The sequence below is a fragment of the Equus przewalskii genome, chromosome 12 (assembly GCF_037783145.1).
Source record: "Equus przewalskii isolate Varuska chromosome 12, EquPr2, whole genome shotgun sequence".
Lineage (NCBI taxonomy): Eukaryota > Metazoa > Chordata > Mammalia > Perissodactyla > Equidae > Equus > Equus przewalskii.
In genome coordinates, this window is record NC_091842.1 from 668,006 (window position 1) to 688,499 (window position 20,494).

General features: G+C 60.7%; 2 protein-coding genes across 4 annotated transcripts in view; both read right to left on the minus strand.

The window, feature by feature from the left end:
* Window positions 1-1,377, minus strand: part of ADAP1 (ArfGAP with dual PH domains 1) — a 63,786-nt gene extending 62,409 nt beyond the window's left edge. The window contains exon 1 of the mRNA XM_070567343.1: window positions 1,103-1,377. Within this exon, the coding sequence (XP_070423444.1) occupies window positions 1,103-1,184 (82 nt within the window). The 5' untranslated portion in view covers window positions 1,185-1,377. The remainder of the gene's footprint in view (window positions 1-1,102) is intronic.
* Window positions 1-19,057, minus strand: part of COX19 (cytochrome c oxidase assembly factor COX19) — a 45,137-nt gene extending 26,080 nt beyond the window's left edge. Inside the window, exons 1-4 of one of the 3 annotated variants that reach the window (XR_011524659.1) lie at window positions 18,836-18,998; window positions 18,130-18,245; window positions 16,691-16,862; window positions 11,521-15,470 (exon numbers count right to left, since the gene is read on the minus strand). Coding sequence is in view for 1 of the 3 variants with exons in the window: in XM_070567362.1 (XP_070423463.1) it covers window positions 16,782-16,862; window positions 18,130-18,245; window positions 18,836-18,917 (279 nt within the window). In the remaining 2 variants the exon portion in view is untranslated. Of the gene's footprint in view, window positions 1-11,520; window positions 15,471-15,998; window positions 16,863-18,129; window positions 18,246-18,835 lie in introns of those variants that run through there. The other 2 variants (XR_011524660.1, XM_070567362.1) reach the window with 2 other exon arrangements.
* Between the last annotated feature and the right edge of the window lie 1,437 nt (window positions 19,058-20,494).

The window sequence follows — 20,494 nt, forward strand, 5'->3', positions numbered from 1 at the left end:
ACAGGTGTCTGGGGACAAAGGCAGGGTCTTCCCACCTTCCCTCTCCCGGGGGCCTCGGCCACTCCCGAATGTGTTAGGTTTGTTCTGAGGGGCTCAGACTAGGAGCCCCCAGTGGAGTGTCCCCTGGAGTGCCAGGGGGACAGCCCCTGAGTTGGGCCACCCTCCAGGGTGGGGGCATGAGCAGGTGAGCCTGGAGGGCCTGTGCCTGCCCACCCGCCCGCAGAGGACCAGCCAGGGCTGCCCACTCGGAAGCAGAGTCCTGCCTGCCGGTCTGAGAGCTCAGCCGTTCCTTTTCCTGCCGACCCAAGACTAGCGTCCCCGGGAAGGAAGAGGAAGCACCCAGGACGCCAGCGCCTTGGAAACCACCCAGAGCAGGGGCCACCCAGGAGCAAAGTCCGGGAGATGCCCGCTGGCAGGATGAGGTGCAGGTGGCCCGGGTGCCCGTTCCCAGTCGCACCTGCCCCCCTGCCCCACCTGATCTGGCCGCCTGCCCCAGAGCAGCTAGGCGCGGGGCTGGGGGGAAGGGAAGCCCTTTCCCACCGGCTCCACGTGGAGGCGGCCGGGGCTTCCTTCCCCTTCTCGGGGCGCAGTGCACAAGGGTGGCTCTAGGCGGGGGCCCATGACGTCACCTCCAGGTGGCGGGGAGCCAGGTGGACCCCACACCCACGCAAAGAAGCCGGCGGGCCGGCTCGCCTGTCCTCCCCCTGCAGCCGGTCGCCCGCCGCGATTTCCTCTTTCTTTGCGGAGCCGGGGCTTTCGCAACGCGGCGGCGGTCCCCGGGTGACAGCGAGACACGCAGCCTGGGGGGGAGGGGAGGAGGCGACACAGCCGGAGGCCGGGGGCCGCGGGCGGGCGACGTCCGGGTCCCCGCAGGTGCACGCCGGGCCCGCGCCCCACCCGAGCGGGGACCAAGCAGCGCGGCCGGCGCCCCCGGCCACGCAGGCGCCGCAGCACCCCTCCCGGGCCCGGGGCGAGCATCCAGGCCGGCGCCCACCCAGACCAGCACCTACCCTGGGCGCACCCACCGGCCCGCACCACCCGGGCCGCATCCACCCCGGCCCCGCACCCACCCGGGCCCCGCACCCACCGGGCCCGCACCTACCCGGGGCGCCGCAGTCGGCGCAGTGCGCGTTCCCCGGCCGCTGCAGCAGCTCCAGGACGGCCCTCCGCCGCTCCTTGGCCATGGCCGCGATGCCGCCCGCCCGCGAGGCCGGGGCCGGGCCGGGAGCGTCCGCCCCGCCGCGCTAGAGCCCCGCGCAGGCCGCCCGCCGCCGCCGCCCCTGCGCCATCCTGGGCGGCCTCAGCCCGCGCGCCGGTTCCGCATTCCTGCCGCCCGGCCCGGCTCCGCCGCCGCCGCTCGTATCGCCGCCGCGGCCGCCGAGCGTGTGCCAGCGCGGGGCCCGGGGCGCACGGCGCGCTCTGGCCGGCGCGGCCCGCGGGCGGCCCCCAGCGGCGCGGGCGGGCGGGCGGGCGTTCTCCTTCCGCCCGGGCCCGGCGCCCCCAGCCCGCCCGCCCCGGGGACGCGCCCAGGGAGGTCTCCCCGCCGCCCACCCCTATCCAAGCACAGCGTGCCACCTGCCCCGGCGCAATGCACCAGCCAGACTGGTGGCCGGCCCCAGGTGGGGTCGTTCGTGCAGTCATTCGGGCCAGGAACAGCGCCTGGACACCTACTGTGCGCCCACCAGGGAGCGCACCATGCCCACGGGGCACGCTGGTAATTGTTGAAGGAAGGGGTGTGTGCCCAGCACTGGGAACCAGGGGCTCACACCATCCCTGCCCTGGGAGAGAGAGTCAGTGGGTGACAAGCTCCAGTGTCCGTGGGCTCAGTCTGAGGAGGGGCCCCCACCCTCCATCCACCACAGGGACTAGATAAAGCCCTCCTGCATCAGGAGGCCAGGGACCCAGGCATGAGGGCGACCTGGGGAGACGTGGAGGCCACAGGTAACAAAAAGGTGTTCTCTCCTCTGCACGCCCCTGCACTTTTTCAAATTCTTTCCATCTTCTTCTTAAATTATGAACGCAAGCATACATCCTGATAAAAACGAATGGAAACAGTACCAGACGAGAAAATTACAGCCTTTCCCACCCCGCCCCTGGGGAGTCTGAGGGAACCACAGCCAGCAATCTTGTAGCATCCTTCCAGAACGGTCCACAGCCCGTTGGCACCGCAAGGGAGTCCCTACTTCTTCCCGTCTGCCACTGGGGTTTCTGGGTATGGCTGCCTTCTGCTCAAAGCTCCGCTGGACCATAACCTGTCCACCCAGCGGCTGGCCGAGGGGCATTTCAGGCATTCACAGTGGGTCAGAATCGCAGACAGGCCACAATGCCTGCCCCAGTTCACAAACAACGTCTCTGCGAGCGACTCAGTGGGTTCACACCCACAAGTGGCACCTCCAGGACAAGGAGCGGGGCATTTGACTCGGGGACGTGCCCTGCGACAGGCCTCCCCCTAGGCTGCGCAGGCACGGCTCCCTGTGCTCTGGCCGACGGGCCCTGCGGCGTCCAGAGCCTTGCCCATCGTGCAGGCAGATGTGGGAATGCGGTGGTTTGCGTTTGTAAACCGCAAGTCCTGTGGCTCCGTGTGCTTCAACTGGTCACATGTCTTCCTGTCCTATCAGACTGGAGCTTTTCTGGGTGGGAACAGGTGGCATTTTCATCTCTGGGTCCCCGTGCAGGGTCAGAATCTGCCACTCAGCACAAGCATGGAGAATGCCACTTAATGAAGACTGACGGATGTTAATGATAACACAGCACAACGACGGACAGCGTTAGGACCCCTTACGTGTATTTTCTTATTTAACCCCCATTTTACAGATGGGCAAACTGAGGCATGAAGGAATCCAATCACTTGCCTGAGGCCACACGTGGCTTCTATGTGGCAGGACTGGGATGAACGTATAACTGTGTGACAGGGAGACAGGCACCCTGGTGGTTCATCCGACTAAGGAGGCCCTGACCTCGTCGAGGGAGGTGGGAGGGAGCGAGGATTCGAGACAGGAAGTCGGGATGTACACAGATTCCCAAGAGGGGAGAGCTGCCAGCAGGCCTTGCCCTGGGCTTCCAGGCTGGAGTGCAGCCACCCTGGGGTCCCCGTTGGTCCCCACTGGCTGCTGTCAGGGCTGGGGTACAGGAGGGCAGGACTCACGCAGAATCCAGAAGGTGCCAGCACAGCCCAGGGAGGGCAGGACCCAGACCAGGGCTGCCAAGGGCGGCTCAGTGCCCTTGGGGCAGACAAGGGGTCTGCACGGGCGGCCCCCCACTTCTGCTTGCACCCACCTGCCAGCAAGCCCTGCTGATTTGCTTCCTGCTCTCTCTGCTTTTCGGCCCCCCGAACAGCTGTCCCTGGCCTGCCAGGCTGCCCAAAGGCCTCCAGTCCTAACTACTCAAGCATCTTCTGGACCTGGGTAGGGGCTTAGACAAGACCTGCTGCCCGCCTGCCGGTGACCGCTCAGCCATGCTGAGCAGACCCCAGGCGGAGAGGTAGGGTCTGTCTCCTCCAGCATCCCCTCAGCACAGGGAGTCCACACACAGCTGGTCTGTGGGCGCCCAGCAGTTAGTTGAAGGTAACTTCAAGGTGAGACCAGGTCCCCCTGCCCCAGCCGAGCGGGCAGCATCTCAGTGGAGGCAGGGCTGGCTCTGCCCAGGGAAGGAGTGAAATGGACTGAGCTTTCCAGGGGCAAGGCCAGGCTGGGGCCACTGGAGGAGAAGGGCCCTGCCCTCAGCCTGGCAGCCTGGCGCTCAGCCTCTCCCTGGAGAGCAGCCACTTTCCAAGGGCTGGTGACTGGGGCACTACCAGGCTCCCTTCCCTGCAGAGGGAGCCCTTCCCTGGCACCTGGAGACCCCTGGGTGCTGCCCATCACTGCCTGCCACCGCCAGCTCTTCTTCTGCCCTGACACTTGCTGTCTCCAGTTCCTGAGGAAATTCGGTAATCAGGGGGGGTTGGCACACCTGCCTGAGACGGGAGGGGATGCACCAAGCCCAGAGGAGGTGGCCAGCATGAAGGCCAACCCCTCCCACCCACAGCCCAACAAAGGAGGTGTTCAGCGGACGCTCGTGGCTCTTTGCTTGATGTGGGCACTGGCTTTCTGGGTAGCTGGGCCCTTCCTTCCCCAGCACCAGGTGGTGGCCAGAGGCCCCTCCCCTTGACAGCATGCACTGAGCACCTGCTGTACGCAGAGCCCTTAGCAGGTCTGAGGAGCTCTCCATCTGATTAGGGGAGGAGACAGGGGCTCCGAGCAGAGGGAAGTGTCCACCTCTCCTGCCAGCGCCCACTGGCATGAGACCGCGGGTTTAGGTTGAATTAGCCCCGGCTCCAGCGTGGGAGGCGTAGACAGTGGGCGCTGCCTTCCAGAACCAGACGCCACCCTCGAGCCCTCCCCAGACACGTGGTAGCCCTTGGGCTGAGCAAGCACAGGGTCCCGGGGTGGCGCTGGGAAGATGGGCACAGAGCAGGCGCCAGCCCAGAACCCTCCCCTCGCCCCCCTCCGGCCTCACCAGGCAGGGCTGCGGCCACATCCCTCTGCCCCAGTCCCTCACCCTCCCTGGGCCTCTCCCTGCCAGACCCCAGAGGAGACCCCGCAGCTCTTCCCAGGAGCGGGGAGCTGGGGATCCAGTGGGTGTCAGTCCCCCAGAGTCAGCCCTCCACTGGGCCCCCGAGTGTTGGGCGAGGCCGAGGAGAGCATGCAGGATCCCCAGGGAGCCAGCGCCCAGAAGCACGGTAATGGCGCGAAGAAGGCCACTAAAATGCAAGGCAGGGCTGTGCCTGACTCCTGGGAACAGCTTCCTGGTGTGGCCGGGGACAGTTCCTGTTTTAAAGTAAGCCCTCACCCAATGTAATTCCCGCAGCCACTGCTCTCAGCCTCCAGCCCCACCCCCAACAGAAAGAGAAACAGAAAAACCACAAAGAAAGACGAAGCTCACACAGCAGCGGCCCTCATGAGCTCTGCGCACGGACCGCTCGCCTCGGCATCAATAATTCACAGCCCGAAGGAAGGCAGAGCAGGGAGCAGGCCCGACTGGCTGGAGCCAAAGATGGTTCCACACCACTGTCTGGGAGTGGCACCAGCCCCAGAGACCCCTCGTAAGGTGGGGGTCTCCAGGGACGTCCCCAAAGATGACATGGGGATGGGGCCTCTCCGTGCGGACAAGGGTGCCAAGGTTTGCTCAGTGGCTTTGGGGCCATTTAAAAATATATTTTCTTGGGCCGGGCCTGTGGCTCAGTGGTTAAGTTCACTCGCTCCACTTAGGTGGCCCAGGGTTTGCCAGCTCGGATCCTGGGTGCAGACCTATGCATTCCTTATCAAGCCATGCTGTGGCAGGCGTCCCATGTATAAAATAGAGGGACATGGGTACAGATGTTAGCTCAGGGCCAGTCTTCCCCAGCAAAAAGAGGAAGATAGGCGGTGGATGTTAGCTGAGGTCTAATTTTCCTCAAAATATATATCTATTTGTTTTTTCTTGGTTTCCCAAAGAGAAATGGCATCTGGCACAGAAGGACGGTGGGTCTGGAAGGCTCTCTCTCCTGCCAGGATGGATGGGAGCCTAACCCTGCAGCTGAGGCCTCCCCAGGCAGCCACTGTCACTGGGACAGGGTGGACACCAGTGGCGAAAGGTCCTCTGGTGCTGGCTGCCAGTCTCAGGTTTGGGGAGGAAAGTGAGACCCACGATAGGCACTGGGATCGTGCTTTTTCCCTGGCCCTGCCCCTCCCAGCAACAAGCCTGGAGCCCTGGGTTCCAAATGCACATGCGAATCGGTGCAACTCAGAAAGACCCTTGTAAAGAACTCTGACCAGTCAGTAATAAAAAGAAAGTGGCCAAATTAAACAACGGGAAAAGGATCTGATCAGACATTTCTCCAAGGAAGACATACAGACTGCCAAGAAGCTGCCCAACCCCATCAGTCCTCAGGGGAACGCACATCAGAACCCCCAGCAGACACCCCCACGCCCACTGGGATGGCAAGACAACAAGGGTTGGCGAGGCCGTGGAGAAATCGGGACCCTCACACAAGCAAGTGATGGGATCTGAGATGGTGTAGCTGCTGTGGGCAACGGTCTGGCGGGTGGTTCCTCGAACAGTTAAACCCAGAGCTGCCGTGTGGCCCAGCCAGCCACTCCCAGGGACACACCCAAGAGAAACGAAAACATACACCCACGCAGAGGTTGGTACATGAATGTCCACAGCAGCATCACTCACAACAGCCAAAGGCGGAAACGACCCGAGTGGCCACCGACGGATGATGGATAACACAACGTCGTGTGTCAGTGATGGAATACTACGCAGCCACATTAAGGAATGAGGCACTGACACCTGCTAATCGTGGAGGAACCTCGAAAATGTGATGCTCAGTGACATACACCAGTCAGAGAAGGACAGATGCTGTGTGACTCTGCTCACGTGAGTCCTGTTCACACAGGCCCCGGGTCTGAGAAGTGTTTGCCCTGTGTTTAAATAAGATCTGAGCAGCTTTTGTGTTTCTCACGTCTGTGCTCTGAACCTGGGGCCACAGGCCCCTGTGCTGAGCCCACCTGGCCCCCACGGAATGAAGGGGGCCCTTCATCTCCCCGACAGCAGCCCCACGAGAGGCTGACATCATGCCCCTCAGCAGGTGGGGAGACTGAGGCTGGGAGGGGCTGGGTCTCACATCTCCTGAGGGTTGTCTCCAGGACCAGAGTGCAGGGCTGAGGCCAAGATGAGCATCCCCACCCCCCACCCCCCAGACGGGGAAGGCCAAGAAGCCTCGCAGCCTCGAAGAGCTCAGGAAGGCGTGGGGGCAGGTGCAGCTCGTCAGGCTCCCCACACTGCAGACAGCGCCTGCCTCTGCCATGCCCGAGGCCGTGAGCCAGCACAGCAGGACGGGCCCCAGACGGGGTGCCCATCTCCCAGAGACGATCCCTCTGTCTGTCCCCCACTCATCCACCCATCCAGCCATCTAATAAGTCATCTGTCTCGGACTCTGTCTTCCCTCCCACCTCATCTTCTAGAACATGACTGACATTCTTCCCACCTCCCACGGATCCATGGGATCCATGTTCTCGCCTCGAATCTGGGTGGGCGTCGTGACTGCCCCAACCAGTGCAGGAAGGCTGCAGGACGCCTGTGGCTTCGGAGGCCGGGTCAGAGCAGGACGCAGCTCCTGCCCGGTGGCTGCACTCTCTCTGTCTCTTTCTCTGTCTCTATCTCTATCTCTCTGTCTCTGTCTCTCTCTCCTTGGGAGCCTGAGCCACGAAGCATGAAGCCCAGCTTTCCTGAAGCCACCAGACTGCAGTGGCCACGTCGCGAGAGCCCAGAGAGGGTGGTGCCTGGTCGGCTCTATCAGCCTCAGCTGCTGGAGTCCTCGCAGCTCAGGTGCAGCCACCCAAGTGAGCAGCCTCAGGTACCGCCTGGTGAGGACAGCGCTGAGCACAGCTGATATCAGACCCGCTCCTAGAGCTGATGGCAAAGCCGGTCCCAGAGATGAGAACGGTAACCACAAGCTGCAGTTGTTTGAAGCTAAGTTTGGGGCAGCTTATAACCAGTGAGGGCTAACTGGCCAGGGTGGTCTCAGAAACCCAGGCCCCATGGCCACCACGTCCAGGCCTCTCTCAGGCCATGTGCCTCAGTCGCCCATAGCTGGACAGACTCCTGCACCCCAGGCCTGGGCCCCAGGTGCTGGGAGGCCGGGGCCATGCTGTCCACAGGCCCTCTGGCCTGGAATGAGTCCTGCCCTGGCTCCCCCTTCCCAGCAGCCCTGTGTCGTCTTGTCGCAACAGTTCCCTCAGGACCCAGCTCCTATTTCCACTCCCCGCAGCCCCTGCCCTTGGGCAGGCGGTCTGTGGGTATGGACGGGGAGCCCCTGCCACTGGTCACTGCCCGCCGTGGTGCCCAGTGAGCTGCTCCAAGCTGCTCTGACATGACAGAGGTGCTGGCACGGGGCAGCGGGCACGGCGTTGATGGGCCCCAGCTTGGCCTGCTCTCCGAGCCCCCGGCCCCCACCCAGCATCGTGTCAGGAGGATCTGGGGTCTGAGGGCGCACAGCCCTGGTCCTGTCTCTAGTTCTCAGAGTGTGGGGCCCGGTGCATACACACTGTGCCTTCCAGGCAACCCTCTTCGGGCGCTGCAGTGCCGCCACTGTCCGGCAGGGGCCGCCGCACCACCACATTCTGTCCCCAAGGCGCCGCTGTTCCCCAGGTCAGAGGAAAGAAGGGAAAGGAGAGTGGGTTTCCTGAGTGGGTGGCCTGCACCAATCCATCATGGGGCTTTTGCAATTTAGTGGCCCACTCTGTTCCCCAAAATGCTACCCCAGCCTGGCATCTCCAGAAGGATCCACCCCGGGCACCACAGACGCCTGGAGGAGAGACCCCGCCCTGGGAGTGTCCCCAGTCCAGCCCCCGACACCCATCCAGACCCTTGTCCTTCCAACACTGCTGGCCCCTAGGGAGCCGCCCCGGGGCCTGCACTCTACAGCCCAAAGCTTCCATCGCCAGGCTGCGCTCCATCCCCGGGGCCCAAATGCACCGTTTCCCCTCGCATCCAGAAAGCGCGGTCAGAAACACGGGAAGGCCCCACGTGGCTCAGAGTCCCATCCGCAGCTGGGTTTGTAAATCCAAATGTGGAAGGTGGCAAGCAGAACCCTGGCTAACGGAGGGCCCCGGAAGCTACTGGAAGTTGCGGGTTTATTGCTGAGCCCTGGAGAGTGCTGCAGGCAATGGGGACCGGGGGGCGCCCTGTTGTTCCTGAGTCTCCTCTGGCCTCTGGGCTTTCTCTCAGGTTTGGCTGAGTATCTCCCGCCCCAGAGCCAGGACTGGCCCTCAGCCCCCGTCCAGGGAACGCTCCCCAGATCATGTTGGGGTTCAAGACCTGTGACACAGTCGGCACACTCTTCCCCTTGCAGAGGGTGGGTCTATGTCCCTCCCCGGAACCTGGGACAGTTAGTGACATCCTCCTCTGACGCTGCTGGCTGCACCCTCTTGCTGGAGCCCTGAGACTGCTGTGCAGTGAGGAAGCCCAAGCAGGTCCCCTCAAGGAGCCATGTGGAGGCGTCCCTGGATTGGAAGAGAGGCGGTATCCCGCCCCAGCTGCTGCAGCCCCATTACTATAGCTCTACCTGGAACCCCCAACGCGTGGGGCCTGGAGAGGTCACAGCCGGCTGTCCAGAGCAGGAACCACATGGGAGGCAGGCCAGGGCAGGATGCAAGGAAAGCTCCTGAGGGTTTGAGGGGCGGGCCGCAGACGAAGCCTTTGTACAGTCAGTCTACCATCTCCCCAGCGGCTCCCAGCAGGGCGGAGTCTCCCGGGGCCACCACCACGATGGAGGGGCCAGGGCCGACCCGTGCTTCTGAGACAGATGCTCACCCAAACCTCGAGAGCGCCAGGATGAGACTGGGAACGGGGCATTCCCTGGCCCGTGATCCCCACGGTCCCTCTCCAGGGCTCGGCAGCAGTAACTAGGGTTCCGTCTGCCACCTTCCACTTGCAGGGAGAAAGGAGACGAGTGAGGAGGCTCCAGGCTGACCAGGGGCTGACTGGACGCTGGTTTCCGGGCAGTTGTGGGCACACTCAGTCTGCTGTCTGATCGTCTCCCGGCTGCGTCCACAGTGCTGGACGACAGCAATGAGTTCCACAGATATTACTGGGCGCCTCCAGCACAGCCTACTCTGGCCCTCCACCTGTGTCAGTGAGGCCGACCACAGCCCCTCCCTGGAGCTGAGAACCTCTCCCAGCGACAGCGGGCAGACAGACACTGAGGCCTGGCCTGGAGGGACTAGGGGCGTCCCCCAGGAGGAGGAGGGAGGGGCTCGGGCAGGGGGAAGAGGGGAGCAACGCGGGTGCACGAGAGAACACGGCACCCGCAGGCCCAGTGAACTGTGCGTGGAGCGAGCCCGAGTGTGCAAGCACGTGTGCCAGAGACGACAGCAGTGCTCCTGAGAAGCAGCTGGCCTGTGCAGTCCCTCTGCCAGGGGACAGCTCCCCTGCCCCCAAATCCCCACCCCCAGCCTGTGCGGGGGACTGGAAGCCCAGGTGACATGCTGGAGGGGCTCCTGGCCGGCGGCAGCTCGCTGTGCATAGGGCAGGGGCAGGGTGATTCCAGAGAACACACCCCCGGACGCTCGCTCCACTCCCTCTGGGAGCAGAGGGCCCGCTCCCGCCTGGTCCAGACATGGGTCTCAGAACGGCTACTCTGATGACCAGCTGCCACTGCACGGGGCCAGGCCTGACTGCTCAGCCTGAGCTCGGAGCCGCCCAGGAGGTCACCCGCAGCCAGGCTTGGAGGTTTCCCTCCCACCCACGGCCCAGCCTCAGGGTGGCTCCTGGGGCCAGCTCTCTCCTGTCACAGGACCTGGAGGCCTCCTCGGGCTACTGTTATCTCCGAGCTGCCCACGCCCACACTGCCGGGGCCTGCACAGAACCAGAGCTGCCCCTCCTCTGCTCGACAAGGCGGGGGCTCCCCTGTGGCCAGGGGAGGGAGGGGTGGACCAGGCCTGACTTTGCAGAAGCCAGAGGTGGTGAAGCACACCCAGAGGGGAGCGCCGTTCCAGAAAGACAGCCCTGCCAGAGGTGACAAAAGAGCTAACCAGGGCACAGAGGCTGGAGGGCCCTCCAAAGGCGAGGGGACAAGAGGCCTGAGACCTGTGCTGTGGTACGGAATTCTCAGGACTTTCCAGCGGCCACAGACAGGAGCTGGACCACCTGCAGGTCTGCAGGGGCCCTGTACCATGCTGACCCCCCAAGTCCAGCACCGGGAGGGGCCTGCTCTGCCTGACCTTGAGCATTCCGGGTCCTCCCTGCCCACACGGGCCCTCGGAGGAGCAGTTCAACCAGCACCGCACACAGGGCCGACGCTACCCAGACTCCCACCTTCCCGGGAGCACAGCAGCCGCCACATGACAGCGGGGTCGGAACATCCCGTAGCGCAGGGTGGGCACAGCCACGTGGTGTGTGTCCCCTAATGGAAGTAAGCTGACGGATAACATCCTCCAGGCCACCAGTGGGAGAGCCAAATCTAAGGCGCCTGGCAGCCTGGCAGCACGGGGTGCACGCCACCGGGAAACCCAACCACATCCCTCCAGAGGAGGATGGAGAGCCCTCGATTTATCACAGGGCTCCGACAGAGCCACTCGAGCGTCTCTGGCCACAATAAAACCCCTGCCTTCTCATCCATAAGTGTCTGATCTCACAAGGGGACCCCGCACCACGGACAGGCCCTCTTTCCCTGCCAGTGAAGACCAGCACAAAGCGGGCCCCGTGGACAGAAAGCAGCCCGCGTGCAGGGGCGCCGAGGGCCGGCTTCCTGCGGGGACACAGGGCAGACAACACGGCCCCTCCCTCAAAGGGCCAATCCTGACGACCGCAGGGACATCAGGCTGCCCCTCGCCAGGCCCATGTGCTCTGCGGACGCCAGCAGGGCTGTGTCACGTTTCAACACGCACGCCAGCAGTTTCACCAGGAAAGATACACTGGGCTCTATTTATGGACAATATACAATTACAGCCACAGGCATGCAACTCATAGATGATATAAAATTACTCTAAACGCAGTGGGTTTTCTTAAACTAATGATTTTATTGTTTCTATAAAAATAACACACGCTTGTCACAAAACATAATCATAAAGGAAAATACGAAGAGGACAGCCACGTAGCGCCAACAATCCGTCACCTGGTCAGGCGTCGTGAGCACCTGCTGTACAGGATTCCGAGCACCTCCCTGTCTACGTAAGACTAGGAAACGTCTAGATGGACCAGCGCTCCAGGGAGAAGGGCCAGGCCACTCAGGCAACGGCTGGTCCTGACCCTCTGACCCTGTTTATCAAGTGCACACCCACTCTCGTCGTTGGCCAGCAAGGCGCAGCACAAAGTCAGCACCCAAGATCACAGAACAACGTGGGGTTTGAACTCAGCCCTGGGAAAACCCGAGCCATGACCAGTTGCTGTGGAAAATGGAGACAGACCCCACAGCTGCCGGGGCACATGTCCTCTAGGGCAGGACCCAGCCTTCTCTGGGCATGGACATGCGCTGAGCTCCTTGCCAGCCAGCTGCTCAGGGACCTGAGGGTGTCCCCTACACGTCCCTTCCACACCACTGCTAGAGCTCTTCACGGGCCAGGGAGGTGTGGTGGGCAGAGCAATGGCCCAGAGATGTCCAAGTGCCCGTGCCCGTGCCCAGAGCCTGTGAGCCTGACTGCAGAGGCGGTTACATCAGGGACCTCAAGATGGGAGAGGATCCCGGATTGTCGGGGGGAATGTCATCGAGAGGGTCCCTAGAAGGGGGGGGGGTCAGAGTCAGAGAAGGTGGCGTGAGGACAGGACGGAAGCAGTCAGGGAGCAGATGCTCTGAGGATGGAGGAGGGGCCGCGGGCCAAGGACGGCAGGCACCGCCAGAAGCTGGAAGAGGCAGAGAAGGACTCCGTGGAGCCCCGGGGGAAGTGCAGCCCTGCAGCCCCAGCTGACCTCAGAACAGGAATATAAATTTGTGTTGTTTAAGCCAGGAGCTTGTGGTCACTTGTCAGCGCTGCAGCAGGAAACTAACAGGACTTGCGCCTGCGGGCTGGGAGGGCCAGGGCTGGCAGAGTGCAGGGACGCACGGGGGACAGGGGAGGACACAGCCCTGAGCCTCAAGCTTTCCCTGATGTGACTCGTGTGGAGGCCCTGGGGACATCCTGCACCCCCTCCCAGGGGCGCGCGTGGGCCAGACCAAGGTGGGGCTCATCTTCCTGGGCAGGCGGCAGGGGCCCCAGGCCAGACCCTTGCTGCCTCTGACCTCTCCGACCTATCTCCCACCTAAGGGGAGCACTGGGGAACCATTCTGGAAATTGGCTTTCGGTGCCTTTCATAAAGCCGTCCGTTGGCTCATCCTGACGATGAGACAAAACGCGTGCTTTACATGACAAATGACGCACTACCAAAAATACCTCCTGGGAGCCTGGCAGGACAGACAGGACGTCTGCATCGCTAAGCACTGCATTTTCAGCACGCACATCTAGAAAACCACAGGTTCCTTCGTGAAGAAGTCAGCTCCTCTCTCTGCTTCCTCTCCTGACTTGCTGAAACCACTTATGTCTGCGATACCCTTTTTGAAATTCACTGAAAGTTATTTCCAGAAAAGAATTCGCTCAATTATGTATATAGAAAGTTCAACTACAAAGAGTTTAGTACAAAATATTTTAACGTTTTGTTTTGAAATAATTTCAGACTTCCAAAAATAGGACAGAGTTCGTACGCCCAGCTTCCCCAAATAACATCTTACATAATGACAGAACAAGAATCAAACATCCCGGGAGCTCTCCGAGATCTTCATGTCTCACCGACTGGCCCCCACCGCCCTTCCTGGCCCAGGACCTGAGTGGTTAGCCTCACGTCTCCTTGGACCCCTGGGGTGGGGGCAGCAATTCAGACAGTTTGTCTTTAGCACCCTGACACTTTGAAGAGTGCTGGTCTTCATTCCGTAGAATGTCCCTCAGTTTGGGTTTGTCTGGTGTTTTCTCATTAGATTGAGGTTAGGCATTTCTGGCACGAAAACCACAGAAGTGATGCTGCGCCTGCCTAGGGCAGAGGATCGGGGCCCGAGCTGTGGTGACCACTCGGTCCAGGGGCCCACACTGTGAGGTCCCCGCTGTTCCCTGCGACATCACCAAGGGCCTGATGGGGAGGTCCTCCAGGGCAGGCAAACCGCGTTCCCCATCCCACTCTGCCCACTGACTCCAGGACAGGCTGCTGGCCTTGTCTGCAGGCATTATCACCCAGGAAGGTGCCAGCGGGGACTCTCCTCCCGCCATTCCTGCTGCCTTAGTCAGCGTCAGGAGCTGCCCCTCCCCGACTGATATGAATTCCACTATTCATTCTACCGGCAGGGGCTCCTGGGTGGAAATGCCTTCTGAGGGCTAGACCCTGTCATGGTCTTCATTTTCTTGCCCAGTGTCCCTGATGTGGCCACTGGGTCTCCTTCACGCGGCTGCCTGTGTCCTTCTGACAAGCCCCACTGCTCTGCAGCAGTGCCTTACTTTCCGACACAAGACGGTCGAGGCTCACCTTGGGCTCTCCCAGCCCCGGCCTGGAGTCAGCCATCCCTTCGAGGGGCCCTGGTTCCTTCGGCAGAGAGCGGTCTTACAATCCAAGATCTGGCGCTGGGCGTGCATCCTGTTCAGGGTGCTGCTGCTTCCAGGACCCTGGGTGCATGGAGCTGGGGAACACTTGTATGGAGATGCACACACTCACACACACCCCTGCATCTGTTTCCACATCTGGCTGCCTTTATACGTTAGAACACCAGGAGTTCCACACACCCGGCTCCCATTACCCACAACATCTAATTTTTCAATCTTAGAATATGCATAGTTTCAGAATTGTCGTCCGTGTGAAAAACAAATTCACTAACTAGAGCACAGAATTTTGTCTCTTTGTCTCTAGCTTTGGTCAAAATGCTGTTTTCCAAAGTTACTTCGGCGAGTCGTCCCCCCGCCCCTTCAGGCTGGTCAGAGCTGGCCTTTGTAATCGGTTGGGCTTGGGCTGTTGGTACTGTTGGTGCTCCGTTGTGGGTCCCCCCACATCTCGGCTTGTGTTTTGAGCATGCAGAACACGAGTGCGGTCCAGAGTCAGAACGAGAGTAAAAGGTACAGAGAGGTGGCGCTCGTGAGCCTGCCCACCCGCTCCTGACTGTTCGAGAAGTTTGTGGTTTGTCCTTCTTGAATTTCCCTTTTGTACAGATATGCAGCTATCTGTATGGCTTCTTGGCTCTCTTTCTCTTTAACACACTAGATATCCTCTGGGACTCTGCTGTCCTCAGCTCACAGCATGTTCCTGTGTGAAGTTGCTCCGTGTGGGTTTGGCCAGTGTGGGTCCCCACCCTTCTCCCCACTTCCCTGCTGCGGCTGCAGCGCCCGCTGTGAGGAGACACGGGAGATGCGAGGACTCGCATGCACGGGCATTGGGGCCACTTCAATGCTCTGTAATTACAAAAAGGGCCGCAACGAATAACCTTGTGCATGCGTCCTTCTGTACTGTTAGAAAGCACAAAATAGTTTGATGGCTCAGTTGGCAATAAAAATCAAGACTTTTGGGGCCGACCCCGTGGCCGAATGGTTAAGTTCAAGCGCTCTGCTGAGGCGGCCCAGGGTTTCACCGGTTCGAATCCTGTGTGTGGACATGGCACCGCTCATCAGGCCACAGTGAGGCAGCGTCCCACATGCCACAACTAGAAGGACACACAACTAAGAATATACAACGAGGTACTGGGGAACTTTGGGGAGAAAAATGAAAAAATAAAATCTTAAAAAAAAATCAAGACTTTTCATAAACTAGGCAATAATATGCAAAAAAACCTGCAGCACAACTAGAAGCGTAAGACAGAGACCACATAATGAGCAGCGACAAGCTGCAGATGGCAGGAGTTGGAGCTAAACCGTGAACATGGTAAAGGGCGCTGAGCGAGATGGAACCAGCCGTGGGAGGGACGTGATACAGGCAGGGCCCGACCAGGAGACACGCACCACCTCGGACTGAAAAGAGAGGGACGTTACCGCAGAGGACAGATGCGGGCGAGACGCCTCTGCCACCCACAGCCGAGGAGCAGAGGGCGGTGACTTCCTGGAGCCCAGGTGGGAATCTAGGCCGGCTGCCCTCACCTTCGAGAGCCTGGAGAAGACTCAGAGCCCAGAAGGGACACACCCTGGATTCTGCCAACACCATCCGCCACTGGCCACACCAGGACGAAAGCCAGCTGACCGGGAGCTGAGGAAAGCAACCGACGGGGGCAGGTCCGAGGGGAAACAGGCCCAGAGCCTTCTGCCCATGGTTCTGAACCCTGGCCACACTCCCAATCACCCCAGAAACCCTGGCTGAGGGTTTGGACACCTGTGAGGTTTAAATGACCTGCAGTCAATTCTGGAAACAGCCCGGCCGAGAACGACTGCTCTCAGCACTGGTGGATGGAACCGTGATGCTACAGGACATCCTCCAGCACACGCTCGGGGACCCAGAGGCAGGTGTGGGTGTTCTTAGAGTAAAGAAACGGGAAGACGACCATGTAAGCCACACCGCAAATGTACTGACATTCTATTTTCCAGAGTTACAATGAAGGAGTTATTCAAATCAAACATCTAGTTTTATAAATATAGTCTGATACAAATCAGAAAACAACCCCTTGATCAGAAAGATACGCGGGATTCGGGCATTATGAAGAAAAGATCAAGACGTCAAATACGTCCAAAGCCAGGCGACTTCTATTACTCACTTCCTAGTTTGTATACTTATTTTGTTAAAAAAAAAAAAAAAGGAAATAAGCTAGCATATATGTTTACAAATACAAAAGGAAACCACTCTGTTGGGGAATGGTTTTCTGACAGTGTCCGTCTACACAACAGAGGTTCGTGAGCGTTCAGCACGTCAGCCCTGAAAAGACGCACAGCGTCTCATCATGGAAACTCATCACCTCACAGGAGGGCCGAGGTGCCGCTCACTGACCCAGTCGGTGCTCAACACGCTGGCCTCCTGTCTGTCACGGGCCTCCCTGGGGACACTGTCACATACTTGGATTTCAAGATGAAGCCTTACACCCCTGGGGAAAATGAGAATCTAAAAAGAACAGTAACTGTTCAGAATAATCTGGGAAGCTTCCAGAGACAAGCCGCATCCTGGCTACGGGTGCACCAGAGAGGATGCCTACTCTGACATCACCTGACTGTTTCAAGGACATTCCAAGAGCCCCTTTCTAACTCACACTCCCCAGGAAGTACGCAGTCAGGGTGACAGGTCCATGCAGCACACTCCGTCCCCGACGACCCCCGACACAGCCGGCGGCCTTCCTCCCATCAAGACTGGGTTTTGGTCTTTGACTTCCCATCTATGAGATCTCCGAACCCCAGCTTCTCCAGCGGTTCTTGCGCCATTAGCTGCCTAAAAGAAAAACAGACAGTCGTCAGGCAAACGGTGAAGATGGTGGAGAGACGTCGACCCCAGGCGAGCCGGAGCCTCTGGGGACCCAGGCCAGCGAAGCCATCTGGAGCCCCAAGCAGGGACTGCGGGCACAGCATCGGCTGAGGGACGGTTAAGGTGCGCTTCGGAGCGTTGTGACTTGCTCAGACAGGGCGCGACGGCCCCACACTCTGTCTCCAAAGTGTGGCAGCACCAAGAAGACACTCACCCAGTTCCAGTTCGTAAAGACGCATCAGTGTAAAAGACAGCCGTTCAGACACGCGGGTCCCACCAGCGCGCTATTTAAAGCACTCAGGGTGGCCCTCTGTCGGATCTAAGCTCCTGTGAGCCCGAACAGCTCGGAAGGCAGAACAAGGGCCTCGCCCGAGGGCCACGCGCCAAGAAGGCCCACCACCCCAAAGTCCCTAACGTCCACAGACGGCCCTCAGCACACCTGTGGGCCTGGGAAGCGCCACGGATGGCGCCTTGAGGAGGAGGTCTGCGTGTGTGACTGGAAAATGGAAATGGGGCCAAAGCGGACTGTTTTATGTTGCCCGTTGTGAGACAAGCCTGCCTGAAGACCAGATTCCCGAGTGAGCTAAGGAGGGGGGCTCCAGAGGCAGAGAAAGACGTTTCCACCCCCACCCATAACTCCACATGCTCTACCCCATTAAGGGTTAGAACAGTCCTGACTTTAAGTAAAATCTCAACGGATCAAGTTAGAAACATGTTTGTCTTGTTTAAAAGGGAGCCCTGGTGAATCCTGGTGGAGACAGGACGAGTCCCTCATCTTTCACCGTTTCTTAAACAGCCATTGTCTCCCCGTCACATTCCTAACAGCTCCAAGTCTGGGCGGAACAAAGCACAGAATGCATATTTCTACGGTCTGAGAATGTGAAAGAAAGGCAGTGCGTGCCACAACCCTCCCATCTTTTAACTCAGTCGGCACCTGTACGTGCACGATCCCGAAACCTTAATGACGGGTCTGGAGCTCCCAGATCTGGAGAGAAAATCCTCCAAGCAATGCACTGGCGGACAACGCTGTCACTCAAGAAAAGGTCCCAAGACTGCCCATCGACTTAGGCACAATTCACCCGGATGAGCCTCAATGTCAGGGGGTCTGCAGCCCCGAAACACGGAGGCCGAGCCTGCGGCGGGGAGGAGGCTACTGCCCTGACCCCTGGGCCAAAACGCTTTGGTGGCAGAGGTGGGCGGTGGGAGAAGCCGCGGCTGTTGGGGGGGTACTTGCCTCTCCATCCTGCATTCCAGATATTCTTTGGATTCATTTCTGCACAAAGCGTTTTCAAAATTGCGGTCGCGAAGGCACTTCATGAACTTCTCTTTAAAGCTCTTACATTCGCCTGGAACGAGGAAGGAACAGCATCTTCTGCGACAGGTGCAAACGGGACGCGTTCCCGCCGCAGCCTCCCAATCCCCCGGCAACGCTGCATCTCCTTCCGGAGCCTGTTTTCCCCAGAAACGAGCAGAAAACCACCCCCGGGCCGAGCCCACCCACAGCGGGGAGACCCGGGGCGGGGGCAGGCGCACGGTGTCACCCGGCGGACCCTGGCTGTGTGTCTGGAAACAAGGAGCAATCTAGAAATAATGTGTGAAACCCATCAATTTCAAAGCCCTAACCTCCACGGAGCTCGCCCGAAGCCAGGACTCAAACACAAAGGGCGCGACCGCGGCATTTCCGGTTTGGCCCAGGGTCCGAGCCCCGAGATTACGAAGAGCGGACTCGACGACGGTGACAGCTGGTGACACCACAGTCCCCAGCCTGAGGGGCCCTCCCTGGTCCGACTCCCACCCCCCGACCGCGGCGGAGAGGCCCTGGGCGGGGGGGGCTGAGCCGAGCCTCAGTTTCCCCACCTGCGCCCCGCGCGGACGCCAGGGGCCCACCCGGCTGCGCGGCTTGCCCGGGCCGGGGTCTGGGCCTCCCGCCGCTCACCGAAGTGATCCAGCGGGAAGCTGCCCTTGTCCGGGGGCCGCGGCTGGAAACTCTTGGACCCAAAGTTCATGGCCGTCGACATGATGGCGCCGCCCGGAGCTTCCGAGTGCGACGCGCGCCGTACGTAGGGCGGCCGGCCGAGCGCCGAGCAGGCCCCGCGCGAGCGCCGAGCGCGTCGAACAGCGATCAGCCCCTCGTCACACAGGCCCCGCCCCCGCCGCGGGGGCCTCACCGCCCAGGCCCCGCCCCTGCCGTCCAGGCCCCGCCCCCTCCCGCCTACTTAAGCCTAGGTCCCGCCCCCTGGTGCCCGGGTTCCTCCCTCACTGCCAGGACTCCGCCCCCCACTCCAGGCCCCGCCTCCTGATAGCCCACGCCCCGCCCCCTCACAACTGGCCCCGCCCCTCGTCGCCCAGGCCCCGCCCGTCGATGCCCGGGCCCCGCCCCAGCTGGGTTCTGAAAGGCCTTGACCCCACGTGGGCCCATTGCTCTTCCAGCCTCTCCTGTTTCCGTGTCTGATGCTCTCAGCAGCCCGGTGGTAGGTGCCCAGCAGTGAGGAAATGAAAGTTCAGAGAGGTTCAGCAGCTTGTCTAAACACACACAGCTTCAATCCACATGAAGCCCAGGGCAGGCAGACTCGCAGGTCCTGGCAGGCTGGGTCAGTCGTCTCTGCTTCCCCAGTGTTGGCAGGGCTTTTCCCCGTGGGCACCAGGGCCTAATCCTGGGTTTGCCCAGTGAGAAGGAGTGAGTACAGTCGTGCGCCGCATAACGAACACGATTTCGGTCTATGACTGCGTAGACGAGGGGGGGTCCCATAAGATCAGCACCATGTAGCTGAGGTGTGTAGCGGGCTGGACCATGTGGGTTTGAGTGAGGACACCCTATGATGTTCACACAACGATGAAATCGCCCAGTGACGCGTTTCTCTGACCCTGTCCCGCTCGTTCAGCGCCGTGTGAATGTGTTAGCTTCCTGTGGCCGCCACGGCCAAGCACCACATGAGGGCGGCTTAGGACGGCACAAGTTTCCTCTCTCCAGCTGTCTGAGATGGAGGTGTCGCCGGGCCGGGTCCTCCTGGAGGTTCTGAGGGGCGTCCGCCCCAGGCTCCCACCTCGCTGCTACGGAGCACTAGCCGAGTGCCAGCCCCGGAGATGAGCACCCAGGATCCTCAGCGGCACTGAGCTCCCCGGCCGGCCCCTCTGGACAGGCTTCTTCACCCCCAGGGCCCTGACGTGACCAGCTCCTTCTAATGCCAGGAGGAGGAGCTAATTCCAGCCACTGAGGGGCCTGCAGAGAAGTGCCAGGTCGACAAGTCCCACGCCCTGGATCTCGGTGCCTGGGGTGGGATTCTGCTCTGCGTGTCCGGGACAAGCACGGCGCTGGCACTGGATGTTGCTGGGCCGGACAGCGGGGGTCCGCAGGGAGAGCCCGTTCCAGTTGTCAGGGGTTCGATCGGCCTGGGGCTCTGGGCCCACTTAAAACGACAAAAGGAGAACTGCCCCTTGTTCTTGCCATATAAACAACCGCTTTGCACTGCCGGCACCAGGGGGCTGCGAGCGGGGTTGTTCGTTAATACGTTTCCAGGGCTGTGAACAATGGAGCTTTTATTACCCAGCAAATAGCCCTTTTCCACTCGACTAGCTCTCACCACTTAGCGGTAAC